At 39.5% G+C, this 24,350-nt stretch overlaps 1 protein-coding gene across 3 annotated transcripts in view; it reads left to right on the plus strand.

Moving 5' to 3' along the window:
* Positions 1 to 24,350, plus strand: part of PARD3B (par-3 family cell polarity regulator beta) — a 1,059,813-nt gene that overhangs the window by 949,988 nt on the left and 85,475 nt on the right. For all 3 annotated transcript variants that reach the window (XM_047720837.1, XM_047720838.1, XM_047720839.1), the window contains one exon: positions 10,077 to 10,203. In XM_047720837.1, the coding sequence (XP_047576793.1) occupies positions 10,077 to 10,203 (127 nt within the window). The remainder of the gene's footprint in view (positions 1 to 10,076; positions 10,204 to 24,350) is intronic.

Genomic DNA, 24,350 nt, shown 5'->3' on the forward strand with positions numbered 1-24,350 from the left:
TAATCTTTAGCTCCTTTCAATTGAAAAACTTGAGTTGTTTTTAAATATTTTTTTTCTCTTTGTCACTTTATTTTTTTTTAAAGATTTTTTATTTATTTTATTTGACACACAGAGATCACAAGTAGGCAGAGAGGCAGACAGAGAGAGAGGGAGGAGGAAGCAGGCTCCCTGCTGAGCAGAGAGCCCCATGCGGGGCTCGATCCCAGGACCCTGGGATCATGACCTGAGCCGAAGGCAGAGGCTTTAACCCACTGAGCCACCCAGGCGCCCCTCTTTGTCACTTTAATTACTTTCTCAACCCCTTCTATTGGAAGGGGGGAAAAGGTCTCATAATGTGAGTAAATAATTGCTGTTTTAATCTACTGACATTTGGTTACCACAGCATACAATAACGTTTCCTGACTGAGAGTATCCTCTAAAAAAATAGAACAAAACAAACAAACAAAGCCCAAAACACCACCATCCATGCACTAAATCATTTAGAATCTCTAAAATTCTGTAGTCGATTAGGCTTTATTTCCTTACTGTTTGAAAGGAAAGGTCTAGATGTCCAGCTGTCAGGAATCAGTGGCCTTTGATGGCATTCCAGGATCCCCTGGGAGGGGACAGACCTTCTATGTTGTTTCCTCTGAGAATGAACAAATTTCTCAGGGGCCTATGAAGTCCCAAGGTTTTATGGCCTGCAGCCCACAAAGGCTTATTTTTCCCAGAATTGACCCTGAAAGATTAATCCACATCTAAATGTCAGCTATGTATTCCTAAAACTCAGGCTGTGTTTGATTTAAGCATAGAATATAATAATTTTATCTTGCAAGTCCTGCAATTGCTGGTGAGGATTTCTTTGGGAAGGTGTATGTGTACGCACACGCATACACGTGTAATATCATTGATTTGCTCAAGTACTGTATAAGCAACAAAAGTTTATTCCTCTATCAGTAATTTTCGTCCAACTCAAGAATGTGAGTGAGAGTTAAAATGATCCAAGTTTTATAGGTTTCTTCCATTTATCTTTTTATCAATATTTTGCTGATTTTGGGGGGGGACCATAAAACTGTTCAAGAAAACTTGTGATGTTGAATGTGGAATCATGTCTCAAGGTTAGTTTCTAGAGCTATTAGAGGAGACAAAAGTTGTATATAGCCAGAATTAACCTTGAAAAACACTTTTGGAGAGTGCTCTATTGGATCCTACCTGTAATCTTTCACTATACCCACACAACACGGTTTCCTGCAGCAGTGCATCAGTTAGCTATTCCTTTGGTTGAACACCAGCTGAAGTGTTTGGCTCGCATATGAGGGCCATGTTGTGTAAGTCATGCAATATCTTAAAATACTGGTATCATCTTCAGCACGATGTGAAGCAGACAGTGACACCTGGGAACAGACACCAGCTGAGGGAAACCAACTCAGTTCATGTCCAGCATCCCATGTTCATTAACATGGAAGGGCCAGTGGGAGCACTATCACTACGTAAATTGCCATTTGCCCCAGGTCCTCATTTTTGTCTAAGCTTAAAGATTAGTTGCACGAGTTAAATATAGTTAAATGGTGCCACGTTGCTGTATCCCAGCCATGTAAGAGCAACTGTAGCTACATGAATTATGGTTCAGAACGTGCTTTATTTATCATCTTTAACAGAAGACATAATGGATTCACAGTTCCCGGTTGGCCCCAAATGTATTTTTCTTTGCATCTATGCATGCATGTTTTGCAAAGATGTAGAGTAGAATTGAAGGGCTACTTTTTCTGCCCTCTCCTGTGAACTTTTCAACCACATTTTAAAATCTTTCTTAAGAAAAAAAATTACCATATGAAACACTTGATAGATTCCTTCTGTGACCCCCACATACTTTGTATTGTTAATAAAATGGGCAACATTTTATTAACAATAAAATTGTTAATTAAACAATACAACATTTAAGCATGTGTATCACACGCTTATACATAACTTTGAGTGTGTCCAGTATTTGTGTAAACCATTTAAGGCTCAAAAACACTGCACTGCATTGGAAATATACTAGAATGCTATGCAAAATATGAATAACTCCAATGGGTATTTTATGACTAATGGCAAAACTGGCTTCTGAAATTTGAACGCAGCCAGAAGGTCATTGTACAGTATCAGAATAATGCAGTTATATGTTCTGGGCTTCTAATCACGAGTTGAAGCTGTGAATAATAACTTGTGTGTTGTTGAATTGTGAATAACAGTGTCACTCCTAAGAAATTTCTGCTTTTGCTAGAAATGGAGATAGAGAAGCCGAATGTTCTGATTAGCAAGGGGCCTTGCATTGTCTCCAGTGATAAAGAGCAAAGGTAGAGGAATGCCTTTTATCAGAACAGGAGATGACATTGATCTGGTGAGATTCTCAGTCACAACAATCAATCACAAGGGAGAAAGTTGTCCTTCATGCATCAATGAGATTACTTTCAACAGTAAATGGTAGCTGTGGTTCGTGGTGTGAGTGGAAATGCTCACCATTATGCAATCAGAAGTACCAAGGGAAGGGGGCCTTTATTTCCACTAAAGTTTGATTCATTGGGGTCAAGGTCCAGTCCAGGGTTAAGATTTCCAGGACAAATCTTCAAACTATAGGAGTCAGAAGGTCAGTTCCACCAAGCTAGGGATGGAAATACCAAGACAAGGATCTTAAAGGGAACAGATGCTAAAAGCAGAAAACATGTTGAGAAAGACAAAAGGTCAAACTCAGGTTGCCATGGCAAAATCAGGAGCCCAGGTAGGCCAAGTCACATTGTCAGATTGTTGCATCTGGGTTAAAATGCCACAGGCAGCCTCCGAACGGCTGGAGTAAGGACCACATTCAGGATTACAGGCTGAGCTAATACATCATGTGTGTGGTTCTGCCGTCTTCTTTATGACCTTACCTGCTTATCGACCTCTCTGGACCAGTGTTTCAGCCTCTCCACGGGTTCCTAACATAAGTGTAATTTTTTTGAGCTCTTAGAAATGTATACAAATACATACTTTTCAAAGTCATGTATTAGCATAGAGCACGTTTTTTTTTTTCCCCCAAATTCTGCCACCAGATTGCTATGTGACCTTAAATATTCTCTTAAGATGTCTGAGCATTGATTCTTTACCTATTAAGTCAGAGACAACTAACCTACAAAAGTAGGCCTCAAATTAGAGGAGATTCTAAATGTGAAAATTATTTTGTCTGTTAATATCATTTACTCTTTCTCTAAACTTGTTACTCTTAATATAGGAATTTTTAGGCAGTTATGGTAAGCAAAGGGTTCTTAATTTAGAGTAATTGTTTGATCAACAAGATAACTTAAATCTGATAGAAAGCAAATGTTTGTGTGAGGAAAGGTGTCCACTTATTATTTGGGGAATTTTTTTGCAAAAATAATTGCAAATGGAGGCAACCATCATACATAGTGATTGGTGAATTTGGGAAAAAATTAGGAAGAATTCCCAAATGTTGTTTATGGGGAGTCATATCTGGGTCCCCAAATTGCACTAGACTAAACTGAAAAAACTTACTTGTCAGTGTACCTTTGAAAATCCGTTACAAGAAATTGGGAGCAGGGAAAAGAAGGGCGTATTTACCTAATTGTAATTTTCACTGGCTATTTACACTGGATAATTTTCAGAACTATTCAGGACTAGAATATCACTTGAAGAATTCTATGGAATTAAATCCCATCAAAATCCACTGTTTATTATTAAATCTCCTTCAATATATATGGGCTCCCTATATAAGTGTATTTTATTGTAGGATATCAAATCTGTAGAGTATTAGTATAAGTGCTATTGGGCTATAGTTCCTATAAATCTTCAAAATGCTTTTGAATTAATGATCCTGAGTGCATTTATAAGAATCTCCCAAATGTTTCATTTGACAGAAGTCTTTCTCACCAACAGAAGATAAGTAAGAGTTGTGTCCATGGCTATCTGTCTTCGAGAGAATATTCTTTTCTAGAACCTAGTTTGGGATTTAAAGTAAAATAATATTGCATATAGACAGTTGGGTTTTATTATATTTGTGTCGTCAAGAGTGTGAATGCCAAGAATCTCAGGTACGTTGGGGGCTCTGTTCACACTTGGAAAAAAATATACATATGCCCTGTTTTCTCAGGAAGAGCTGTGGTACTACTAAATTTGAAGTTGAAAACTGTGATGGCGTTTCGGTCCTTAAAGGCAAAAAGACAAAATGAGCAACCCTTCCCATGGCCGGGTGGCAGGGGGTTGGGGGGGCCTTGACAATGGGGAAAGAATGGGGAAGGAACAGCATCTTGGCATTCTTAAAGGGTATAAAAGTGTTTCCCTTTGCACCGTGTCTTTTAGGAGGCTAATCCTTTTTCAGAAAACTTTTAAAATTCTACTCTCTTGTAAATGTGGAAGACTAACACCATACCTATATAATTAAAATTTTTTATGGCAAGCATCAAAATAACTTTTCTATGGTAACTTCTACACAATTAAAGACTCTCATCAAACCCCAAACTCAAAAACACTGTGTAGATTCCTGCTTGTTGTTCACATGCGTTCTTCTCATTTAAATCGTTTTATTCAGTGAGTTTGTAAGGGTTATCACATCGAGGTAGGAACATTCCTGTGAAGCTTCCATTTTATAAGGACTGTTTTCTTAACCACATCACCAATTCTGGACCCCACGTAGGTACCTACAAAGGAGGGCTGTACTCACTGTAGTCAGTCAGTTGAACAAATCTTCTTTAAAATGGAAAACCACATTGTCTTGAGGCTCTCTGAAAATGACACAGCTCTTGGGAATTCATTATACACAATTCACTCATGTATTTACACGCGTGCCCGCTTAAGCACACACGTAAAGTCATTGCAGATTAATTCACAATCCGGCAATGCATCATTGCCAGCGATCAAGTCCTTCTCGTGTAGTCCGTGGTGAAGTTTACCAGGAGCAGCCCTCGATGCCTCTGAGTCCTGGTCTTGCTCCAGAGTTCCACTTTCATATGGGATCTCTGTCTTATGTTGATGCTCTTTTGCACCCCATTCATTTTTATACCGCTTTCCCACATGAGTCTGTTAGAGATGTAATATTAATTACCCAGAAATCTCAGTCTGCGATCGTTTCAACATCATTCTTTTTTTTTTAATTTTATTTATTTATTTGTCAGACAGAGATCACAAGTAAGCAGAGAGACAGGCAGAGAGAGAGGAAGGGAAGCAGGCTCTCAGCCAAGCAGAAAGCCAGACGCGGGGCTCGATCCCAGGACCCTGGGATCATGACCCGAGCCGAAGGCAGAGGCTTTAACCCACTGAGCCACCCAGGCGCCCCTCAACATCATTCTTAAATGAAGACAGACTTCATTGCATGTATTTCTATTACTTCAGCTACTTCAATTTCTATTTTTATTGCAAAGTTCTGTGCAAATAAAAGGATATCAAAAGGTATGGCTATAAATGGGCTCTGCTAAATTCCCTTTGCCTTGAAATGCCTGTGAGCTTCTGCTACAAAATGCCTGTTGCATTTTAATGCCTTTCCTGCAAGGCAGCGTGATACGGTGGAAATCACACTGGTCCTGAAGTCACACAACGCCTGGTCCACCATCCGCCAGCTGTGCTACTTAACTTCCTGGAGCCTCGGCACCGGCATCTGCGAAATGTCACTACGTTATCTTCCCAAATTTGATTGAGGATTAGATGAGATGAAGTGTTAAGGCATAAGTACTATACTTAGGGCATCACAGGGGCTTAATACGTTAGTTTCTTTTCTCCAGCCTGCAGCAGTAATGGAAGGAGACCATGGCATACACAGAGCATCTGCCTTCAGCTCAGGTCATGATCTTGGGGTCCTGGCTGGGATCGAGCCCCACATAGGGCTCCCTGCTCAGCAGGGAGTCTGCTTCTCTCTCTCTCTCTCTCTCTCTCTCTCTCTCTTCCCTCCTCCCCATCACTCATTCTTTCTCTTTCAAATTAATAAAACCTCTAAAAATAAATAAATAAAGTGTACTTCAATTGAGGTCACTGCAAACTAGAAGAATGTAAAGAATTAGAAGAATAAGGTTAGATTTCAAAGGAGGAGATAAGGCCTTACTGTGATGTTTATTGCATATGGAAATGTATTGCTATAGGTTTACTGCATATGGGAATATATCACTATGATGAAAAGGACATGGTTTCTGAACTCCTTCACAACTTTAAACTCTGTCCAGGTCGGAAGTGTAATAAGAAGAGCCTGTTTAACTATATCTACCTTTAAAGGCATAAGCAGTATCATTTATAAGAAGTCACTACAACATAAATCTGTTTTGCTATACTGCTTGAATTAATTTCACATAAAACTTCAGCACATTAGAAGTGCAGGAGTGGTGCTGACCATCTACATATGAATACAGGTAGAGTAGGAATTTTTGTAAGAATGGCCAAACTTTACTTCATCCAGTGAACAAATAACACAGAAAGCCTAATTTTCAAAGTAGGGACTTAGAGATGAGGTTATTGATACTTTGACTGATTTTATATGGTTGTAAGGCTATTTGAGGGACATCATAATCTGATGAAACTTTGGAAGCTTCTAAGGTATCTTTTAGTGTAGTGGCTTTTTTTTGATAGTGGCTTTCTGAAGTTCTGGGTTAAGAAGGATTCTAAGGCCATATCTAGGTTCATTAGGAAAGAATGCTGTAATCAATTACTTAGGTCTGCTCTGGACAGGAAGTGAAGGCAGTAATAGCTTGTATCAGTGTGTTTGATATGTAAGTGTTCCATAAATAATAGCTATTATAATTATTGCCACTGTTATGACAAAGATGTTTTTGTGTTCCTCTTCAAATTTCTACATTTTCAACACAAAATGGGATCAATTAACTGCTTCGGTCACAACAGCCATGCATATCATTTTTATTGACTTAGTGGTAAGTGTGTCAGTATTATCCGCAGAGAAGAGCTGAAAAATGGGATCGGAATTTGCTCGTCCTAATTTTATTATATCAAACACTTGATATAATCAAGGGGAAAAATCTGATATAGTTACTAAGGGCAGGATGAGGGCTGGAGAGAAAAAAAAAAAAAGAGATAAGGGTGAGGTGTAGTCTGGAGTCCTTATGAAAGGTTTGCACCATGTCCCACATCTTCTTTAAAATATTCATACCAGGGAGAAGATGCAGCATGTTTTGCACTTAGATGGTCCATGACTTCCTAGACTTTTTTCCTGTTTTTTTCTCTGAGGCCAGATTTCTTTTCTGGGTAAATAGTCATGGTCCTGTCAGCCATAGGGGATTTTCTGAACCCTAAACAGCTGATTTTGTATCCTTGCCCCATTCCCTCTATTTGAGAACTAAAATCTGATCAGACCCATATTTTTAAATTTATGTATTTATAGGCATATGGAAGAATAGTTTATAGTCTGAGTATGATTTTTTTTTCCACTGCAAATGTAGGAAAATTGTGGGGAGTTTTAAAACAGTGCCTTACCATTTTTTTTCCTTTATTACTAATGACTTCATTCTGCTTGAATTCAGTGCTTCAGTTTCTTTGGGTAAACTAATAGATTATGTATGCAATGTTTGCACCGCGTTGATTGAACTCATCTGGTGAGTTTGAGCCTGGCTCACACGTTCACGTCATCAGCAGAAGCCTGTGCACTGCACACGGGCGCCATAGACAGCTCACGGTCCTCAAGAGGAAAGGAAGCTGGTCCTCAGAGACCTGGCCTGCCTCGCCTGCTTTCACATTGTTCAGAAAAGCATAGCAGACCTTCCATTATTTTTTCTTATTATCTTTTTCAAATGCCCAAAAACTTCATTTTTTTTTTTATTTGAGTGTAGCTGACGCACAGTGTTACCTTAGTTTCAGGTGTCCAGCAAAGTGATTCAGCCACTCTGTGTTTTACTGTGCTCGCCACAAGTGTGGCTTCTGTGTGTCACCATGCAATGCTGTTCCAGTACTGTCAAGTATGTTCCCGAGGCTGTTCCTTTCATCCCCATGGCTGCTTCATTCCATAATGGGAAGCCTCTACCTCCCAGTCCCCTTCACCCATTTTGCCCCTCTCTCCACTTCCTCTCCTCTGGCAACCACCAGAATGTTCTCCATATTTCTGGTCTCATTCTGCTTCTTTCTTGGAAAAATTTTTACTTTAAGAAAAGCCTAGTAAAGAAATAAAACTGTCTTGAGTGTTTTTAAATACATATTGAAGAAAAATAAAGATATGTGATCCCCAGGGGTTTGTCTTTTCTTAATAAAAGGCGTGGGCTGCTGCATGTCTGTCGAATGCGTAGGAAGCCCAGAACCCTATGTTAACTTTGTAGATATATTGTACGACATCACCAGTTAACTTACAATCTAGTTGGGGAAGAATGCTTTTCCTCCAAAAGATGTTCACTCACCATTTTCTTTTCACAGTTTACAAGTCTAGCTTCAAAATTGTTTCACCAAATAGTAGATGACTTCTTTCTGTTGCTTTCCGGTATCTCCTTTAATGTGAAGTCTCCTTTAAACTTACAACTCCACGGTAATACATGGGAATCTTCGGGCATGCCCAGCTCTTCACAATGGGTCCCTTTCTTGCCTTTTCAGTCTTGTCTGTCCCTCCTCACTGCCCCCTCCCATCTACCCTGTCTACCAGAGCAGTGATCCTCACCTACCCATCAAACACAAGTGTCCGTATGATTACATGTTGCTATGAATTGAGTTCAAGTACCCAAATTTGCAGGTGATATACTTCTGTCATTGATTAGAGTAAATTCAAAATATCCCTAAAGTCACCAGCACTCGTTTGTATTCTAACTCGCTCCCTAAATGAGAAAGGGAAGGGAACATGGGTTGCGTGAGATGTGTGTGTGTGTGAGGCAGGACAGAAGAAGTTGAAGATCACTGCTTGCCCACATGGACTTACTTCCATCTGTTCCCCCAAGGCAAGATGCCTTCTCATTTCTGTCGTCTGTATCGCCCTTCCCTCTACCTGAAATTTCCTCTACCTGAAATTTCCTCATCCCACTTGTCCAGCTGTTGAACCCCTATATATCCTTCTAGACTCACTAAGGTGTCACCTCCTCTGTGAAGCTTTCCATAATCTTCTTCCATGGCCCTGCTCTCCCTCTGATAGTTTAAGCAGTCACTGTCCCCACAGTCCCTTATTAGACTGCTGTTGTAGCACCTGGACTGTAGCCTTCTGTATGCCCTTCAATCCCCTCATTCCCAGACCATGTGCTTTTTGCAGACAAGGACTATGGACTGTTTATCTTCACTTTCCTAGATCTTAACACAAGTTCTGGCCCAATAGGACACTCGGTTATGTCTCAGATGAACCAAAGAAGTTGAATGGTTGCTGAAATGTCCCTAGCATTCTCCTCTTATTTCCTAGCCCTGAATTGTATCCCATGATGTTGGTTCTGTTGAAACGATCGTGACTAATCCAAGCTAAAAGGGAGCCACTGGCTGACCAGTTTGGGGTTGCATGGATGAGTCACTGAGAAACTGTAATTCCTGAGAGAAGGAAGGGACTAGAGTAGAGAGAGGAGAATCGGGAGTAATGTAATGAAGTAATGAAGGTGGAATATTCCACTATCACCCATTTCTTTAATTTTTCTTTTTACTTCTTGATGTGGCTTCTGCTTTCTTTGCTTTCCCTATGCCCTGTGGGCCCATATGCTGACATGTATGCTACCCCCCACTTTAGCAATGCATCAGTGTCACTGACATGAAGACTGGCTCATGCCAACTCCATGCCACATCCCATCTTCAGGTCGAACAACTGGTCTCAATTTGGCAGCTTCTTATTGGAGAAAATGAAATAATTACATTAAAATTTAGCCAAATTCCATGCGGATGATTGTAAGAAAAAAGAGATGGCTCTTTTAATTGCTCTAAAGGTCAGGACCTTACAGTACCTTTTCACTCAAAAGGAATTTGTTAATCCCAAGTCAAATGTTTTGACCCTTGGAGCTAAATATATTTATATAAAGACCTTTTTTTGCTCACTTTTATTACTGATTTTACAGTTTTCCTAGCATATTTGAATCACATTGTTGAATCATCCCAATTTAGATGTCAGCTCCTTTAATAAGACCAAAAAGTGACTTCCCAGGATGATGTACTCTATGTGAGTGTGTTTGTATGGTTATGTCCCACAGTGGCCGGCCTGCAAGCACGGACCGCATCCAGAAGTTGCGGAAAGAGTATTATCAGGCCCGGAGGGAAGGATTCACCTTATATGAGGACGACGAGGGAAGAGCGAGGCTAGATTATGACCTTCACTGGGTAAGTCCGGGCCTCATTCTAATCATTGAATTCATCTCAACTGAGATAGTTTCTAGCAGAAGAACATGGCTAAGAATGTTCTATACATACCAAGCTATATTTTGCTTACTTGAGTTTCACAGATACGAGCATTACCCAAACCACAGCCATCTTGTCCTACAGAAGTTGTTTACATAAATCAAACCACACTAATGCACAGTAGTTTATTTTAATTGCTTTCGTATTTACTCTCTTTTGGACTTGTATGCCAACGTGTTAGGGCGGAGCAGATGGTCGCTATTTTAAAGAGGACAAGGAATCTACTGAGCCTTGATCCTTGCCTCCCATTGCTTGGGTTTCAGAATCTGGGCAAGCATTAACAGACCATGCGACGCAAACCATCTTTCCTTTGGGAAAGGATATTAGAAGTAAATCCCAGAATGGTCATCCTCAGAGCCACCAGTGATGTGTATATGGCATCTGAGTAATTCCCATTTTGCCCATCTCACCAGTACGCTAAGAGACGTTTACTTTGAGATAAGAACAGCTTTTGTATTTTGCCAAATCCTTCAACATTTGTGAGCAGGAAAGAAGACTGTGACCTCTAAAGAGAGCTTCTGTGGGTTTTTCCAGGAGACGTGATTCATTCTGTCTTTTTCAAGAAGGCATGGCTATACCAACAAAACATACTTAACTTTGGAGCATCCACAAAAATACCAGAGGAGAGTGCTTAGAGCTGGATTAAAGTACATGTCACATACTTAGTGCAGGTGCCTGCCACTGACTTGGTATTCAGTAAATCTCGGCTCTCGTTACTCACATTACTGGAGCAGAGCTGTCCATTGTAATAGTGATGTCCTTGACATGAGGCCAGCTCTCACTCACCTTCTTTGATGGTTACTGCCTCCTACTACCGTTTTTAGTGCTGCTTTGAGAACCACACAAGGAGCTCTCTTATCCCTGGTGGCCACTAAAGACACCAGCTCTTGTGAAGGACGAATCTATTAAGGGAAAGTTTCCTTTCCTTATTTTCACACTCATGTGCTCACAAGGTCAGGGTTGGGAGAGCAGAGTCCAACAACCAGGCGGATTCCTTCCGTTTCTCACTTCAGTGCTGTGGCTTCTCGCGTGTGGCACCTCCCACTTTTGTGCTAGTGTTTGAAAGGAAGCAGCCGCAGTACCCACCGCTGGTGTGCAGAGCCCCTGACACTCCTCGGCTCGGTAGATGCTTCTGGTACGATGGCATTTAATCAGAAATGCGAAGTAAGGATTGGCGGTCTCCGACCAAATGGCTCTGGCCTCTTCCAGAGATAGGCACTTGTAACTAGAGGTCAGAACCACAGAGCTTTCTGTTGGTTTTATTACAGATGTCAGGATTAAACAGAATGGCATTTACAGTGATGGGGCAACGGGTCGCTTCGACTCTTGGTAACGGAAGAGAAAGATTTCCCCAGAATAACAATTTAGATAACAATTCACTTCATTTTAAACTTAATTGAGATCAGTGTATTAACTTTGATGACAGACTGTATACATAATGCTCTGCTCCCTTGATCAAACAAACAAGCAATAAAAAAAAAGGAAGTTTTTCCACCATAACCAAAACAGACCACCATGTCCAGGTCGTGGAAAAGTCCTCCATCTCAACATCACCACAAACAACTATAAGCAAAGTAAGGCAAGTAATTTTAGATGAAACAGTCCTGGTTATTTTGACCTTATTTTATGTGATCTCCTTACACCAAGCGGAAAGGTTGAAAATGCTTAAACTTCACGAGACTTCAGGTTTTCCCTGACCCTCACCAAACTTGAAACAGATAACCCATCCACTCCAGTCCTCTCTATCTTGATGATTCTGGTTTTATTCCAAGCAAATGTGGAACCAGACAATCTAGGGAGTAAAGAAGTATCTCTTTTAATTTGTGTTTCCCATGCTCAAGTGTATTGAGTGTTGCCAAAAGTGATTTTACGTTTCTGAGATGAGTGGGGACTAAGGCATCCCAAAGGGATGCTTGCAAAGTGTGCTGTCATAAAAGCCTAGTGCTCTCTATGACAACCTGAGAGACTCCAAACCAGGGAGGAGAGTCTCAGCCCTTTCTCTACCTCTCTGCAAGCCAAGGGAAAACACTAGTATCTTTTGTCCAGTGCAGGCCTGACAAATCACACTGTGGTCTTGCTACTTTTGGATAGATCTAGGAGAGCAAGTTTAGAAAGTTAGCGCTTAATTCCTGCTTATCATCTAGATCTAACAAGGCTGCTTTTCTTGAGACTGTGGTTCCTGATCTGTCTGGTCTTCAGCATCACAGGGGGTGCTTGTTAAAATTGGATCACCAACCCATAAAAAAGAAGGGTGGGGCCCAAGGGAGGGCGGCTAGGTGCTTCTCTGTGTAATTATCAAGGTATCTGCCCATGATTCTAAAAATAGGACACTGAGGGGCACCTGGGTGGCTCAGTGGGTTAAAGCCTCTGCCTTCAGCTCAGGTCATGATCCCAGGGTCCTGGGATTGAGCCCCACATTGGGCTCTCTGCTCAGCAGGGAGTCTGCTTTCCTCTCTCTCTCTCTCTGCCTGCCTCTCTGCCTACTTGTGATCTCTGTCTGTCAAATAAATAAATAAAATCTTTAAAAAAAAAAAATAGGACATTGATTCCACTCACTGCCTTAAGCAAAATAGTTCAACTTCTCTAACAAAATCATGACATGGACCAGCATCATCAAAAATGACTTTCATGGACTCAGAACTTCCTGGACCTAGTACTTCAGATGTAGAGGCCTACAAATTCTAGAGTGCCCCTAGACTGGGAAGCTTCTGAACTATGGAGAAGCAAATTAGGAAGATAAGTTACCTCAGAGCTACTTCTAGTTGACCAGACAGAATAAAAGTAGGCTCACAGAAGTCTTCAAAGCCAAAATTAGTAAAGCAATCACTGGAAAGATTAGTAAGATCTATGACTATTTTTTAAAATATGTCGTTGTCGTTGGGACTAGTAATTCTATCCTTGGCCTACCTCGGACTTTCTCATTTTCCCAGGCTATCGTCTAGGCAGTTCTCTGTCCGGTGGCTCCAAGCTGAAGGCTTTCCCCACTGCTCTCTTGGGTTCCCACTTGCTTCCACAGCCTTTGCTTCTTTCTCTCTTTTGTCTATGGCTCTGGTCAAATTTTCACAGAGGCCAGGTGCCAATGCAAGAATAGAGGATCATCTCTACCTTGGAGGAACTCACAGTCTAGCCAGGAATACAGACAACGGAGGCAAAATGAATAAAAGGACAATAACATGTGAGAAATTCTGTAGTAGAGAACGTCTTGGCTTCTCGACGAGCTCAGCAGCAGCAGTTTCTTCCGCTGAAGGCAGGGTGTGTGGCCAGGGCTGCGGGGGACTCCATAGAGTCATTTAGGAGTTGCCTCAGTGGGCAGATTTGGTTCTTTTTCTCATGGATTTGGTGGGTTTTCTTTTTCCCAAAGGAGCTTCTGATTTATTCACTTCATTTGTGTTCAGATAAATGAACACACACACAGATTGCAAGGTTTGTAAATATGGACAAGAGACCTTAAAAATCTTTTCAGCCAGCCTGTTCTGGAGCTGTTTTCCCAGGGAGGCTCTGAAAAGCTGTAAAGAACAAGTGGAGAGAATTTCAATGGTGGGAAGTGAAATGGCCTGGCGAGTTTGTATAGGCCCAATTAAGTAAGCAAGATATGCCAGCCGTTAAGTGTTAATATTTGCCAAAAGAAAACATAATACCTGTTATCTCCTGGTATGTTATTTTCTGTAAAACTTGTTAAGACGATCACAGTCCTCTGGCGACAGACTGGGGTATTTTTTATTAGCAGATAAAAACGATCTGCTTATTTAACGGCAGCATGAAGATCCTGCAAGTAATTTCAGAAACGGGATGGCTCCAGAGTTTTCTAAAAATATCAGTACCTTTATTATTGTCTTTTTTCAAGAGCTGCATGGCATATACCGTATGCTTCCTCCTCTTTTTAACTCTCTGGCTAAATTAGAATTTCTATCTATGAAAGGGGTTTATAGATACATAGACAGGAAGGAGGTACTGAAACTCCCACTGTCATAGAATACAGGGTCATGTAGCTTTCTGGCCAAGGGGATTGGTTCAGGTGATGGTTGGGTGAATAAATGGAAACTGAAACTCTGAAAGATTCGCTCACTCTGAAGATGGCCTAGGAGCCAACTTGAAGAAACATGGTTGGCAGCTGTCTAGACAAGAAAGACACATCTGGTGAATTCTGCAGTCAGAGGAAAGAGAGAGCAAGATGCGATCATGCTAACCATCTTATGAAAGGGATTTAAGATGGAATGTGTAATAGCCACACAAGTGTAAAAACTATCAGAAGGTTATTTTCTAAATATGAGGGATAAGAGAAATGAGTTCCTGCTGTCAGTGGTCCAACACCAGAATTGAGTTGTCTGTATTTTCCCTCTCTGCACCTTAAAGATATCTGAAAAACAAAACAAAACAAAACAACTAAGGACACTGATGAAAAATCCTAGATTAGTCAATGGCTCTTAGGTCACAAAAGAACATAAATCTGACTCAAACTGACCTAAGCAAAAAGGGAAATTTTGTTGGCCTGTATAACTTTAAAATCCATAGGTATATCTGACTTCAGGCAAAGCTGGATCCAGCTCCATCGTTATTCTCTTTGTAGGCACCATTCTCAGGGATTCCTTCATATGGTAGTGAGACAACCAGTGGCAGCTCCAACTCAACACCTTTATAACCCCCCCCCCCCCCCCCCCCGCCCAGTACATCCAGGAAGTCTTAGAACTGACGTTCGATGCAATCCTGAATGGCTTCTTGACTCAGCCTGGGTCACATGCCCACTTCGGAACTCCCTTGTTGAGAAAGATGCAGTACCATTACTGGCCAGAACTAGGTCACGAGATCACCCTGGAACCACAAAGTAGAATCAGGCCTACACAAATCCCCTAAATGAGTCTAGATGAAGAGGTAGTCCCCATAGGAAGATCAAGGTGCTAATTAACAGGGGAAGGGAAGAGGGATTTTGGGCATGGTTCGGAGTTGTCTACCATAATTTCTGATTAATAACAGTATAAACTCTCTTCATCTTGAGTTTTAAGGAAAGAAAAAGAAAAGACCTTTCCCTTCATGTATTTTCCTCTTTATCATTAGAAAAAGCAGACCTATTATCAATCTTAAACTTGCTGCCATTATTGGTAAAAGGAGAAAGATTTATTTTTGTCTGCTGGTCCCGGATCTTTAAGCTATCCCAGGCACCCAGATGGTTTTACTGCGTTATTCATGAGAAATTACCAGACCTCTGGCTACTTATTTAGGTTAGGCAAGTGACATTTAGATTCACCCCAGACCTAGGAATTTGGCCCAGAGGGAGGCAACAGAATTCTTTGAAAGGACTAAAAGTGACTTTCTTTGGGTAGAATTGCTCTAAGTATAGCCTCATGGATTGTTGTTTTGTGATAAAAATATATTCTATATACATATGTCAAATCATTATGTCATATACCTAAAACTAATACAATGTTATAGGTCAATTGTATCATAATTTTTAAAGAAAGTATCTGTTTTAAAAATCTTGAAGGATGGAGATAAAGAATTAGAACCATCAAATGTGTCCAACTAGTAGCTATTGTAATTTAGCTTCTACCGTAGAATGACCAACCCTTTCTCAGTTGACCAGCCCTCATTAGCTCTATAAACATTTCCTTCCCAGTACGTTCCTCCATCAACAGGTTAGTGTTTTCCCTGATTTCCTAAAATAACTGAACTGAGGAGTGGGAGGGGTACTAAGGCAGAGAGAAGAGAAGAACACACATTATGTTTATGAATTAGGTAGATCTCAGAAGGGCATGAGTTTTGATCAACTTGATGTTGGTGAAGCATCAAATACCAGCTGAGAATTTGGGACTTGCTCACTTTGATTTCAGGAAATAGTGAAAATTTGAGGAAAAGGAGGACAAAATAAATAGAAGATTTTTTTTCTTTGATCGTTTTAGTCCTTTATATTTTGATGTATCTTTCATGAGAATGTGTTGACATATTGGCTAGATGGGGGATCATATGAGCTAATTTCTAGCTTTTAAACATAGGGTAAATCATTTTGAAAGAAGGCAATGTATTTATAGGCAATCCCCAACATAGAAATAAACTGTGTTTCAGAAACCATTTAGAAATTGGCAATTTGGCACTGGGAATGGTTTTCCTACAGGGGGAAGAAAATGATTAGTTGTCAGGGTCCCAAACCAGTCTTGCAAAAGCCCACTACAATCCAATAGCCTGGTGCCAATCAGACGATAACCAAGGAGCCCAGGAGCAGGAGACCATCTGAGCTGGGGGAAGAGAAGGAAATTCCCTTCTTCCCTCCTTCCTGGATAGACCTTTGAGATCTTCTCTAGCCCCTTCTGATCTGCCAGTCTTTAGAAGTATCTCCCCAGGTTTCCTGAACTTGAATCACCCCTACCTCCCCATCATGGCACCCCACTTAGATGCACCTTTTCCCCCAGAGTGTTCAGGAATCCAAAGTTCTCTCTCTGTGCCATCCCCTCCTCCCTCGAAGTTTCCTTTCTCTCAGTTCATCTCAGCTACACTTCTGGAGGGTGAGGGTGCAAATAATCTAACCCATTAAGGCTCTTAACATTCCTTAAGAGACTTCTCTGTTTAAAGAAGATATTTGATTCACCCTAATGAAGTGCAAAATTAGGCACTATAAGGCGAGTGTGGAAGGAAGGAGCCGGAGAAGGGTTAATGGGTTCTACCACCAGCAACTATCTCTTCATGACCTGGAGGGGCAAGGGCCCATGGCTGAGACCTTGGTGTCCCTCCACAGCCCGAAGTTTCTTCGGCACTTTTATGTATGGAGCCAATTCCCCATATTCCCCAATCTGACTGGCTCCCTGTGGGCATTACGCTGATCCAGAGAGTGGCACTGATTTCTCCTATGAACCAGCCCTCACCACCCAGAAAGGAAGCGTTTTGTTTCTTAGTCTGCCCTCTGTGTCTGTGGCCCAAGGCCATTTGCTGCAACTAACATGGAGCATGTGGGGACTAAAATTCTGCCCTGAAGATAGCTACTGTAAACTATGCCTGTCTTCCCATCCAGTCCTTCTAAACCTGCGGATGTCCTGAATTTTATACTTATTAATATCGCAGGTGTGAGAAGCATTTGAGCATCATGTGTGAGAGCACAGACCCTGAAATCAGATTGCCTATGTTCACATCCAGGCTAGGTCACTTACTGACTGTGAACATTTGGGCTGTTTTTTTTAACCTCTCAGTCTTTTTCAAACTAGGATCTCATTCTCACAGATCTCATATAAATATCATGACAATTAAATGATTATTCCATGTAAAGCATTTAGAATTGTGTCTGGCATGTAGTAAGTGTTCAACAAATGTGAAGATTTTCTAAATGGGGCACATACTGAGGTTTTTAGAAATCATATATTCCATTAGCCAAATAACCCTTCTATCTCAGTCATAACACTTCTATCTCAGAGGAGCTGAACCTCTTCTGTTATTCCAGGGTCCTGGGACATTATACAACACACAAAGCATTTGGGAGGGAGGCCTTCTGGTCATGCACACTCTGGTTACCACTGAGGTACCCACAGTCCCTTCAGGTGGTGACTGTCCGGCCCCCATAGTAAGACACTTTTGGCAAAGTCCATTGGTCAAAAGGTCAATAACTATTTCCCTCTCTCCCACACACAAACTTTTTCTTCAAAAGTGCGTCCTTTCATCCCTGACCCTGGGGGCACAGCTAATCTCTTTAATGAGCTTATGCTAAAATCAAAGACCAAAGACCAGAAGAAAGAGGCTTCTGCTTTCAGCTGTACAAAAACCCTGAAGCAAAGAAATACCGAGGTCAGGTCTAGTTAATGACTTCAAAAATAGGAGGCAGAGGGGAATACAAAGAGAATATATACAAATTATTTACTCAATAAATTATGCTACAGCCTGATGAATGACAAAAATGACATCACTTACTCAGTACTGACTCTGACAGATGTGTGAGAACACCTTATCTACCTTATATAAATTATTCCAGGCAACAAATCCAGGAGGTAGGTATTTTTAGTCCTATTTTACAGATGAGAAAATTAAGGTTTTAAGACTCTGCACCACAGTCACACAACCATTAGCAAGCTGATCTTCTAACCTGTGCTAACAACTCCTGGTGGAAACAGAAGGAGAAAGAGCGTGGCTGTAGCAGGCTGTTTACTTTTTCTTACATGAGATGTTTGAAAGAAAGGGAAACTCTGAGTATTTGCTTATAAGCACAATACAGACTTGCCTCTGTGGAACTACTCTTTAATTAGCACTCTGACATTTTTTTTAACCCAATGCTAAATAGTATGAGATCTCTGTAAAAGTCAAAATGAAATCATTCTTTTTTGCCATAATCAAATAAGCTAGCCTATCTCTGGCTTAAACGCAACCCTGAATACCAAGAAGCAGAAAAAGAAAGTTCAAAACCACATTTTTTCCCCAAAATATGTCAACCCTATGCTCTACTTACATTAGAGTGAAAAAAAAAGAACTCTTTCTGCCTTCTAATGAACAATTAATTCCAGCTCAGGATGTCGAGTTTAGAATAGACGAAGTTCCCCTAAACCACAGCCGTTTGTGTTGGATCATGGTTAAAACCCAAAATTCCAACTTCTACAATAATCACATTCTTTTCTTCTACTGCAATGGGAGAAATGACCATTTTATGTAATATAGGAAAAACCATAGCAGAAACGCCTATGAATTCCAGATTTCCTAAACGGTTCTCAAAGCTGTTTAAAATCAGTTGGATATGTTTTATTTTAGCAGAGCTCAAAATCCTGAAATTAAGTTTGGGTACTAAATTTTTTAAAGTGAAGATGTTTGTGGAGTAGAAGATATGGAATTCCATTGAACTGGCATTCATAACACATGTAACACTTAACCTGGATGGCAGTGAAAACCCCACACGAGCCATGTTTGTGTTCAGATCCTGGAGCCCCAAACGTTCCCCTCTCACAGCTTCCGGGGTAATTAGCCAATCGGGTTGCTGCGGCGGCCATCTTGTCCTTTCAGTTTAAGAAAAATTTCAACCTAGAGTTATTCGAGAGCTTAACATCATGTGGTTCTTATTGAATAGTAACGAGTGTGGTGTTATGGGGAAAAGAAAACTCACAAAAATATCTCCTCTGAAATACGAAGAACACTCAAATAAAAGAGAATCCTAAAATGATAATAATCACAGCAGTACTGAAATTGCCATTCTCCACAAGAAGAATGACCATTTTTGAATACAATTGTAACGACACATATCAGGGTCTGTGACTTTACTGTTCTGTGAAATTCATTCATTTCTTTGTGTTTCCTTCTGAGGCTTGAAATCACAGTGCTGATTTTCACAGTGTCTATGAAAAAGTACAAAAGTTGATACCAGTGATTTCATCCAGACACTGGAAAACTTTCCATTTATTCAAGTAAATGATCTAGGAAGAACTGGTATAACATTGTTATTATAAACAATTGAGAAATAGTTTCTTTTCCAGCTTCAAGATAAGAATTTTGTAAAGTAATGGAGTTCTTGGGTTTTATCTCCATGAAGCTTTCTTCAAATGATTTAGCTCATTCTGTGTCATCTTTCACTCAGACATAGCTTCATTCCCTAGACAGCAAAACCAAAGCAATACGTGAGAGAAATAGATTTTCTGCTATCATTTATTCCTTTGTTGCTTTATTCGTTCACAGAATACTTAGCAATTTATTCTAAGTGTACATCAAGCCCCACATTTGCATCAACCCTTAACAACAAAGAAGGAAAACCTGACTGGGGTGTGTGTGTGTGTGTGTGTGTGTGTGTGTGTGTGTGTCGGTGTGTATGTCGGTGTGCGTGTGCATGTATTGGGTGTATCGGGGGGGGGGGTATATTGGGAAGGGGGAGGTGCGTGCCCAAAGACATGGTTTTCAAATTTCTCCTTTTAGAGAAACAGTAGGAAATGTTGTATGAGAAAGACATTCCCTGTCATGATCTGATGGTTTTCCTCTAATGAACCTTCTGGCTCCCTCTATGATAATGGATACCCCCAAACGATGTGGAGAAATCTCTATTTTTCAGTTTTGTTTTCCCTACATCACTAATTGCCAGAGTTCCAGATTGTTTCTGAATAGCAGCTCTATTCTAATTATAATTTTTTATATGTATCAGCTACTTTTCCTTTCTTCATCTGTTTAGTATGGACCAGGTTTCCTGTTTTCCATGCAGTTCCCATTACAGTAACTTCCCAGGTTTAAAGTGTCAGGCAGCACTGCAGCAGGGGTGTGTATGTGGTAATAAGGGAATCAGAAGCTCACACTCCAGAGGAAGCACTCATGGTCTCACCATTCATATGAAGGATGGCCGGAAGAAATCTTTTAACATAATACTTAAATTGGCGATTGGGGAAAAAAATGCTATGGGATTTTAGCAGTTTGTGGTTTACGTGTGGCCCTAGAACTATTTCTTAAATTTCCCAGTTTCAGGAAGTAGATAACCTGCTCCTTTCTCTACCTATAGATGTATACATGTAAGGTTAAAAAAAATCTAGTCCTCAAATACAAGATGATGGAGGAATAAAAAGTTGATGAGCAAATAGGAAAGAACTGAAATTTTGTTTTAAACATTCAATATTTCCACTTAACTGATCCATAAATTTAATTTATCAGAAATCTGAGAACTGCCCCACTGTCTCATTGGTAAGAAAGCAACTCCATGGGGCACCTGGGTGGCTCAGTGGGTTAAAGCCTCTGCCTTCGGCTCAGGTCATGATCCCGGGGTCCTGGGATCGAGCCCCGCATCGGGCTCTCTGCTCAGCAGGGAACCTACTTCCTCCTCTCTCTCTCTGCCTGCTTCTCTGCCTACTTGTGATCTCTGTCTGTCAAATAAATAAATAAAATCTTAAAAAAAAAAAAAAAGAAAGAAAGCAACTCCACAGTAGAGTTGCTCAATGAGAAAGTTGCTCTTAGAATTTTCCTAACTTTGTTGAGGATCTTATCTCCAAAATAAAAAGAAAAGCTGTTAATGTCCTATCATTAATTAAGGAAAAGAATAAACCCATTTCACTTATGTTGTGCCACTCTGGCCCCAAGATTGAAGAACAAAATTTCAAAGCACATGGTTTCTTCATTTATTCATTTATCAATTAATTCCTTAGACCTTAATTTGGTGGCAAATTTCTTTCTGTCTCTGTGCCAGAAATTTACTTGACTCTAAGGATTCAGAAGTGAATAAGGAGTTCATGTCTGGTGGAAAAGGCAGACAGGAAACATAATTTCAAATGTAATGAGATATTTAGAAATAATTGTACCAGGAAAAAAAAAATGGATAAGCAAACGCATAGGAAAGAGGGACTAACCAATGAACACAGTAGATTTGCTTTTATCTCAGCAAAGTTTCCCTGTGTGTTTGGGCTTCCCTTCTGCCTGCATTTAGGGCATTCTGACTCCACATAAGCTACTCTGATTGACCTTTGTAATTTCTAAGCAAATATAAAGCAGCTTTTTTTTTTTAAAGATTTTATTTATTTTTTTGACAGAGAGAAATCACAAGTAGGCAGAGAGGCAAGCAGAGAGAGAGAGAGGAGGAAGCAGGCTCCCTGCAGAGCAGAGAGCCCGACGCGGGGCTCGATCCCAGGACCCTGAGATCATGACCTGAGCTGAAGGCAGAAGCTTAACCCACTGAGCCACCCAGGCACCCCTAAAGCAGCTTTTATAATGTTTCATGATGATCCTTTTTTTTTGGTCCAGCCTCTCGTTTTGAGGATGTGAGCCTTGGTGCATCACGTCTGTCCCGATTACGGAGTGAGACCTGCCCTAGAGGGTAGTTTTTCAAACTGTGTGTCACAACTTATTAGGTGATCATAAAACCAATTAGTCACAATTGACATTTTTAAGATTTTGAATAGAATAGGCTCTATCAGAGGCCATGGCAAGTAGTAAAGATGAGTGCTGATCGGTGAAGTTCTTCTTTTATATCCAGTCTGTGCTCACATACACATATCGGCTAGCTCATAATGTAAACTATATTCCTCTGGATTATGATTTTAAAAGGTCAAAAACCTATAGTCTAGACTTGAAGTTCCATATCTGGTTGGTTTACCATTTCATTTATAGGATTTCACGTGGGATTTTTGTTTCAGATGTGGGGGTTCAATCATTTCTTTGAGTAAATAATGTTGAATACATCAACCCTGAAACATTATGAATGTCCCAGACTTTACTTTTCTTGATTCTACCTGTATATCGATATAGTGTGTACATGTATGTTGATATACAGGTAGATAGGTACACAATTTGCACATATTTTCATTAATTTTAGTTTAGCAGTTGGTGGTTTATGTAGCTATTAAATAAACATCTGAAGCAAAGTTACAATTATGTAGACAAAAGTATTCTGAAGACCAGGTGGATATGGTTGCCATACTCTAGTCTTTCTTATTTTCCTGAAGTTATGATTTTTTTGCCTTTTACATTAAACATTTTTATTATAAGTGTAATACATGCTCACTGTAATAATTTACATAATGGGTAAAAGTGTTAAAGCAGAAATGTAAATCATCTATCATCAACCATGCAATAAATGAACACTTTATGCTTTGGCATATTTTATAGAGACACACACACATATGCGTGCATATCACATGTAGTAATTAAATTGGGACCCTACTGGATATGCTATTACTTAACCTACTGCTTTCACTTTCTATTATACTGTGAGCATTTTTCCTGCCATTAAATAATCCACAAAAATGTGAATGTAACATTTAAGCCACTAATTCATTAATCACGCTTTCATTGTTGGATGTTTAAGTTATTTTCATCACTTCCTGTAAGTAATGAAGTAATAATTATAGATAAATAATCATCTAGATAAATCTTTGCATTCTTATGTTATTATTTCATTATCATAAATCAGTATAAGATATTAATTATGTAACATAGGGCTATGAAAAAAAATTTTAATTGCTACAAGTTACCCAACATGCCCCTAGAAAAGCTGATAAGTTTATATTCTCCCCAACAACATATTTATTAATGTATTTAATAGATCTTAATGGTCTGTTTTGTATAGGTTTCATACCAGACCTATTAAAACTGAGTGTTTTCATTTTTCTTAATTTTTACCAGTTTGATAGCTCATATCAATTATTTTGTTTTCATTAAATTACAACTGAGATTAAGCATTTCATGTGTTTATTGGTCATGCATATTTCTTCTTTTTTATGAATTTTCTTTTTTTTTCTATTCAGTGCTTGCCTTCTTTGCTTCTAAATTGTAAATGTTCTTGACATAGAAGGATTATTAAGCCTTTACTGTCAGGTAGCAGTCAGAAATTTTTCTAACTTCATCAGTAGACTCTTAACTTTATGATACTTCAGGAAAAAAGCAGCTTTGCTTTTTGTGTAAACAAACCAGAGATTTTTGTTAGTTTTTTCAAATGGCATTTAATTGTCTATCAAGATGGTTATATATTTTTCTTCTTTTTCTATTAATGAGATGATTTATATTAATAGGGTTTCTAATATTGAATGACCCTTGTAATTCTGAAAAAATAAATCTAACTCACAAGCTGTCTGTTTTTTCTTTGAAGATAAAGCTGGACATGGATTACAAGTATTTCATTTGTGATTTTGTACCTCTACTTGTTAGGGAAATTGATCTCTAAGGATTTTCCCCCCTAACTTTAGCAGTTTTACGTAGAAAGAGTTACACAACCTTTGTAAAATAATTAGAGTAGCTTTTCATCTGTTGTTATGCATTATATCAATTTCTATAGTCTAGGAATTATCTCTTCATCAAGATTTAAAACAACTCATCCCTAGAACCATCTAGACTGATGCTTTTTTATGGGTAATTCTTTGATACCTTTTTCAACTTTTCTAATAGATGGAAATCTTTAGGAAAGGAGATGTTTCCTCTTTTACTGAATTTTGGAAACTTGCTGTATTTTTTTCATAACATCATTTATTTCATTGAGACTTTCAACCTGTTAGTATATTTTATGGTTTTTGCCACTTAATATATTTAATAATTTTATTTCTCTGTTCTAATATATTTATTTTTACCTCATTAACTCATTATTTCTTTTAAGAAGGAATAAAGCAAACTTTCTGAATTATTTAGCTCATTTATTTCAGTTACTTTTTAATCATTTT

Source organism: Lutra lutra, chromosome 3 (genome assembly GCF_902655055.1).
Source record: "Lutra lutra chromosome 3, mLutLut1.2, whole genome shotgun sequence".
NCBI lineage: Eukaryota > Metazoa > Chordata > Mammalia > Carnivora > Mustelidae > Lutra > Lutra lutra.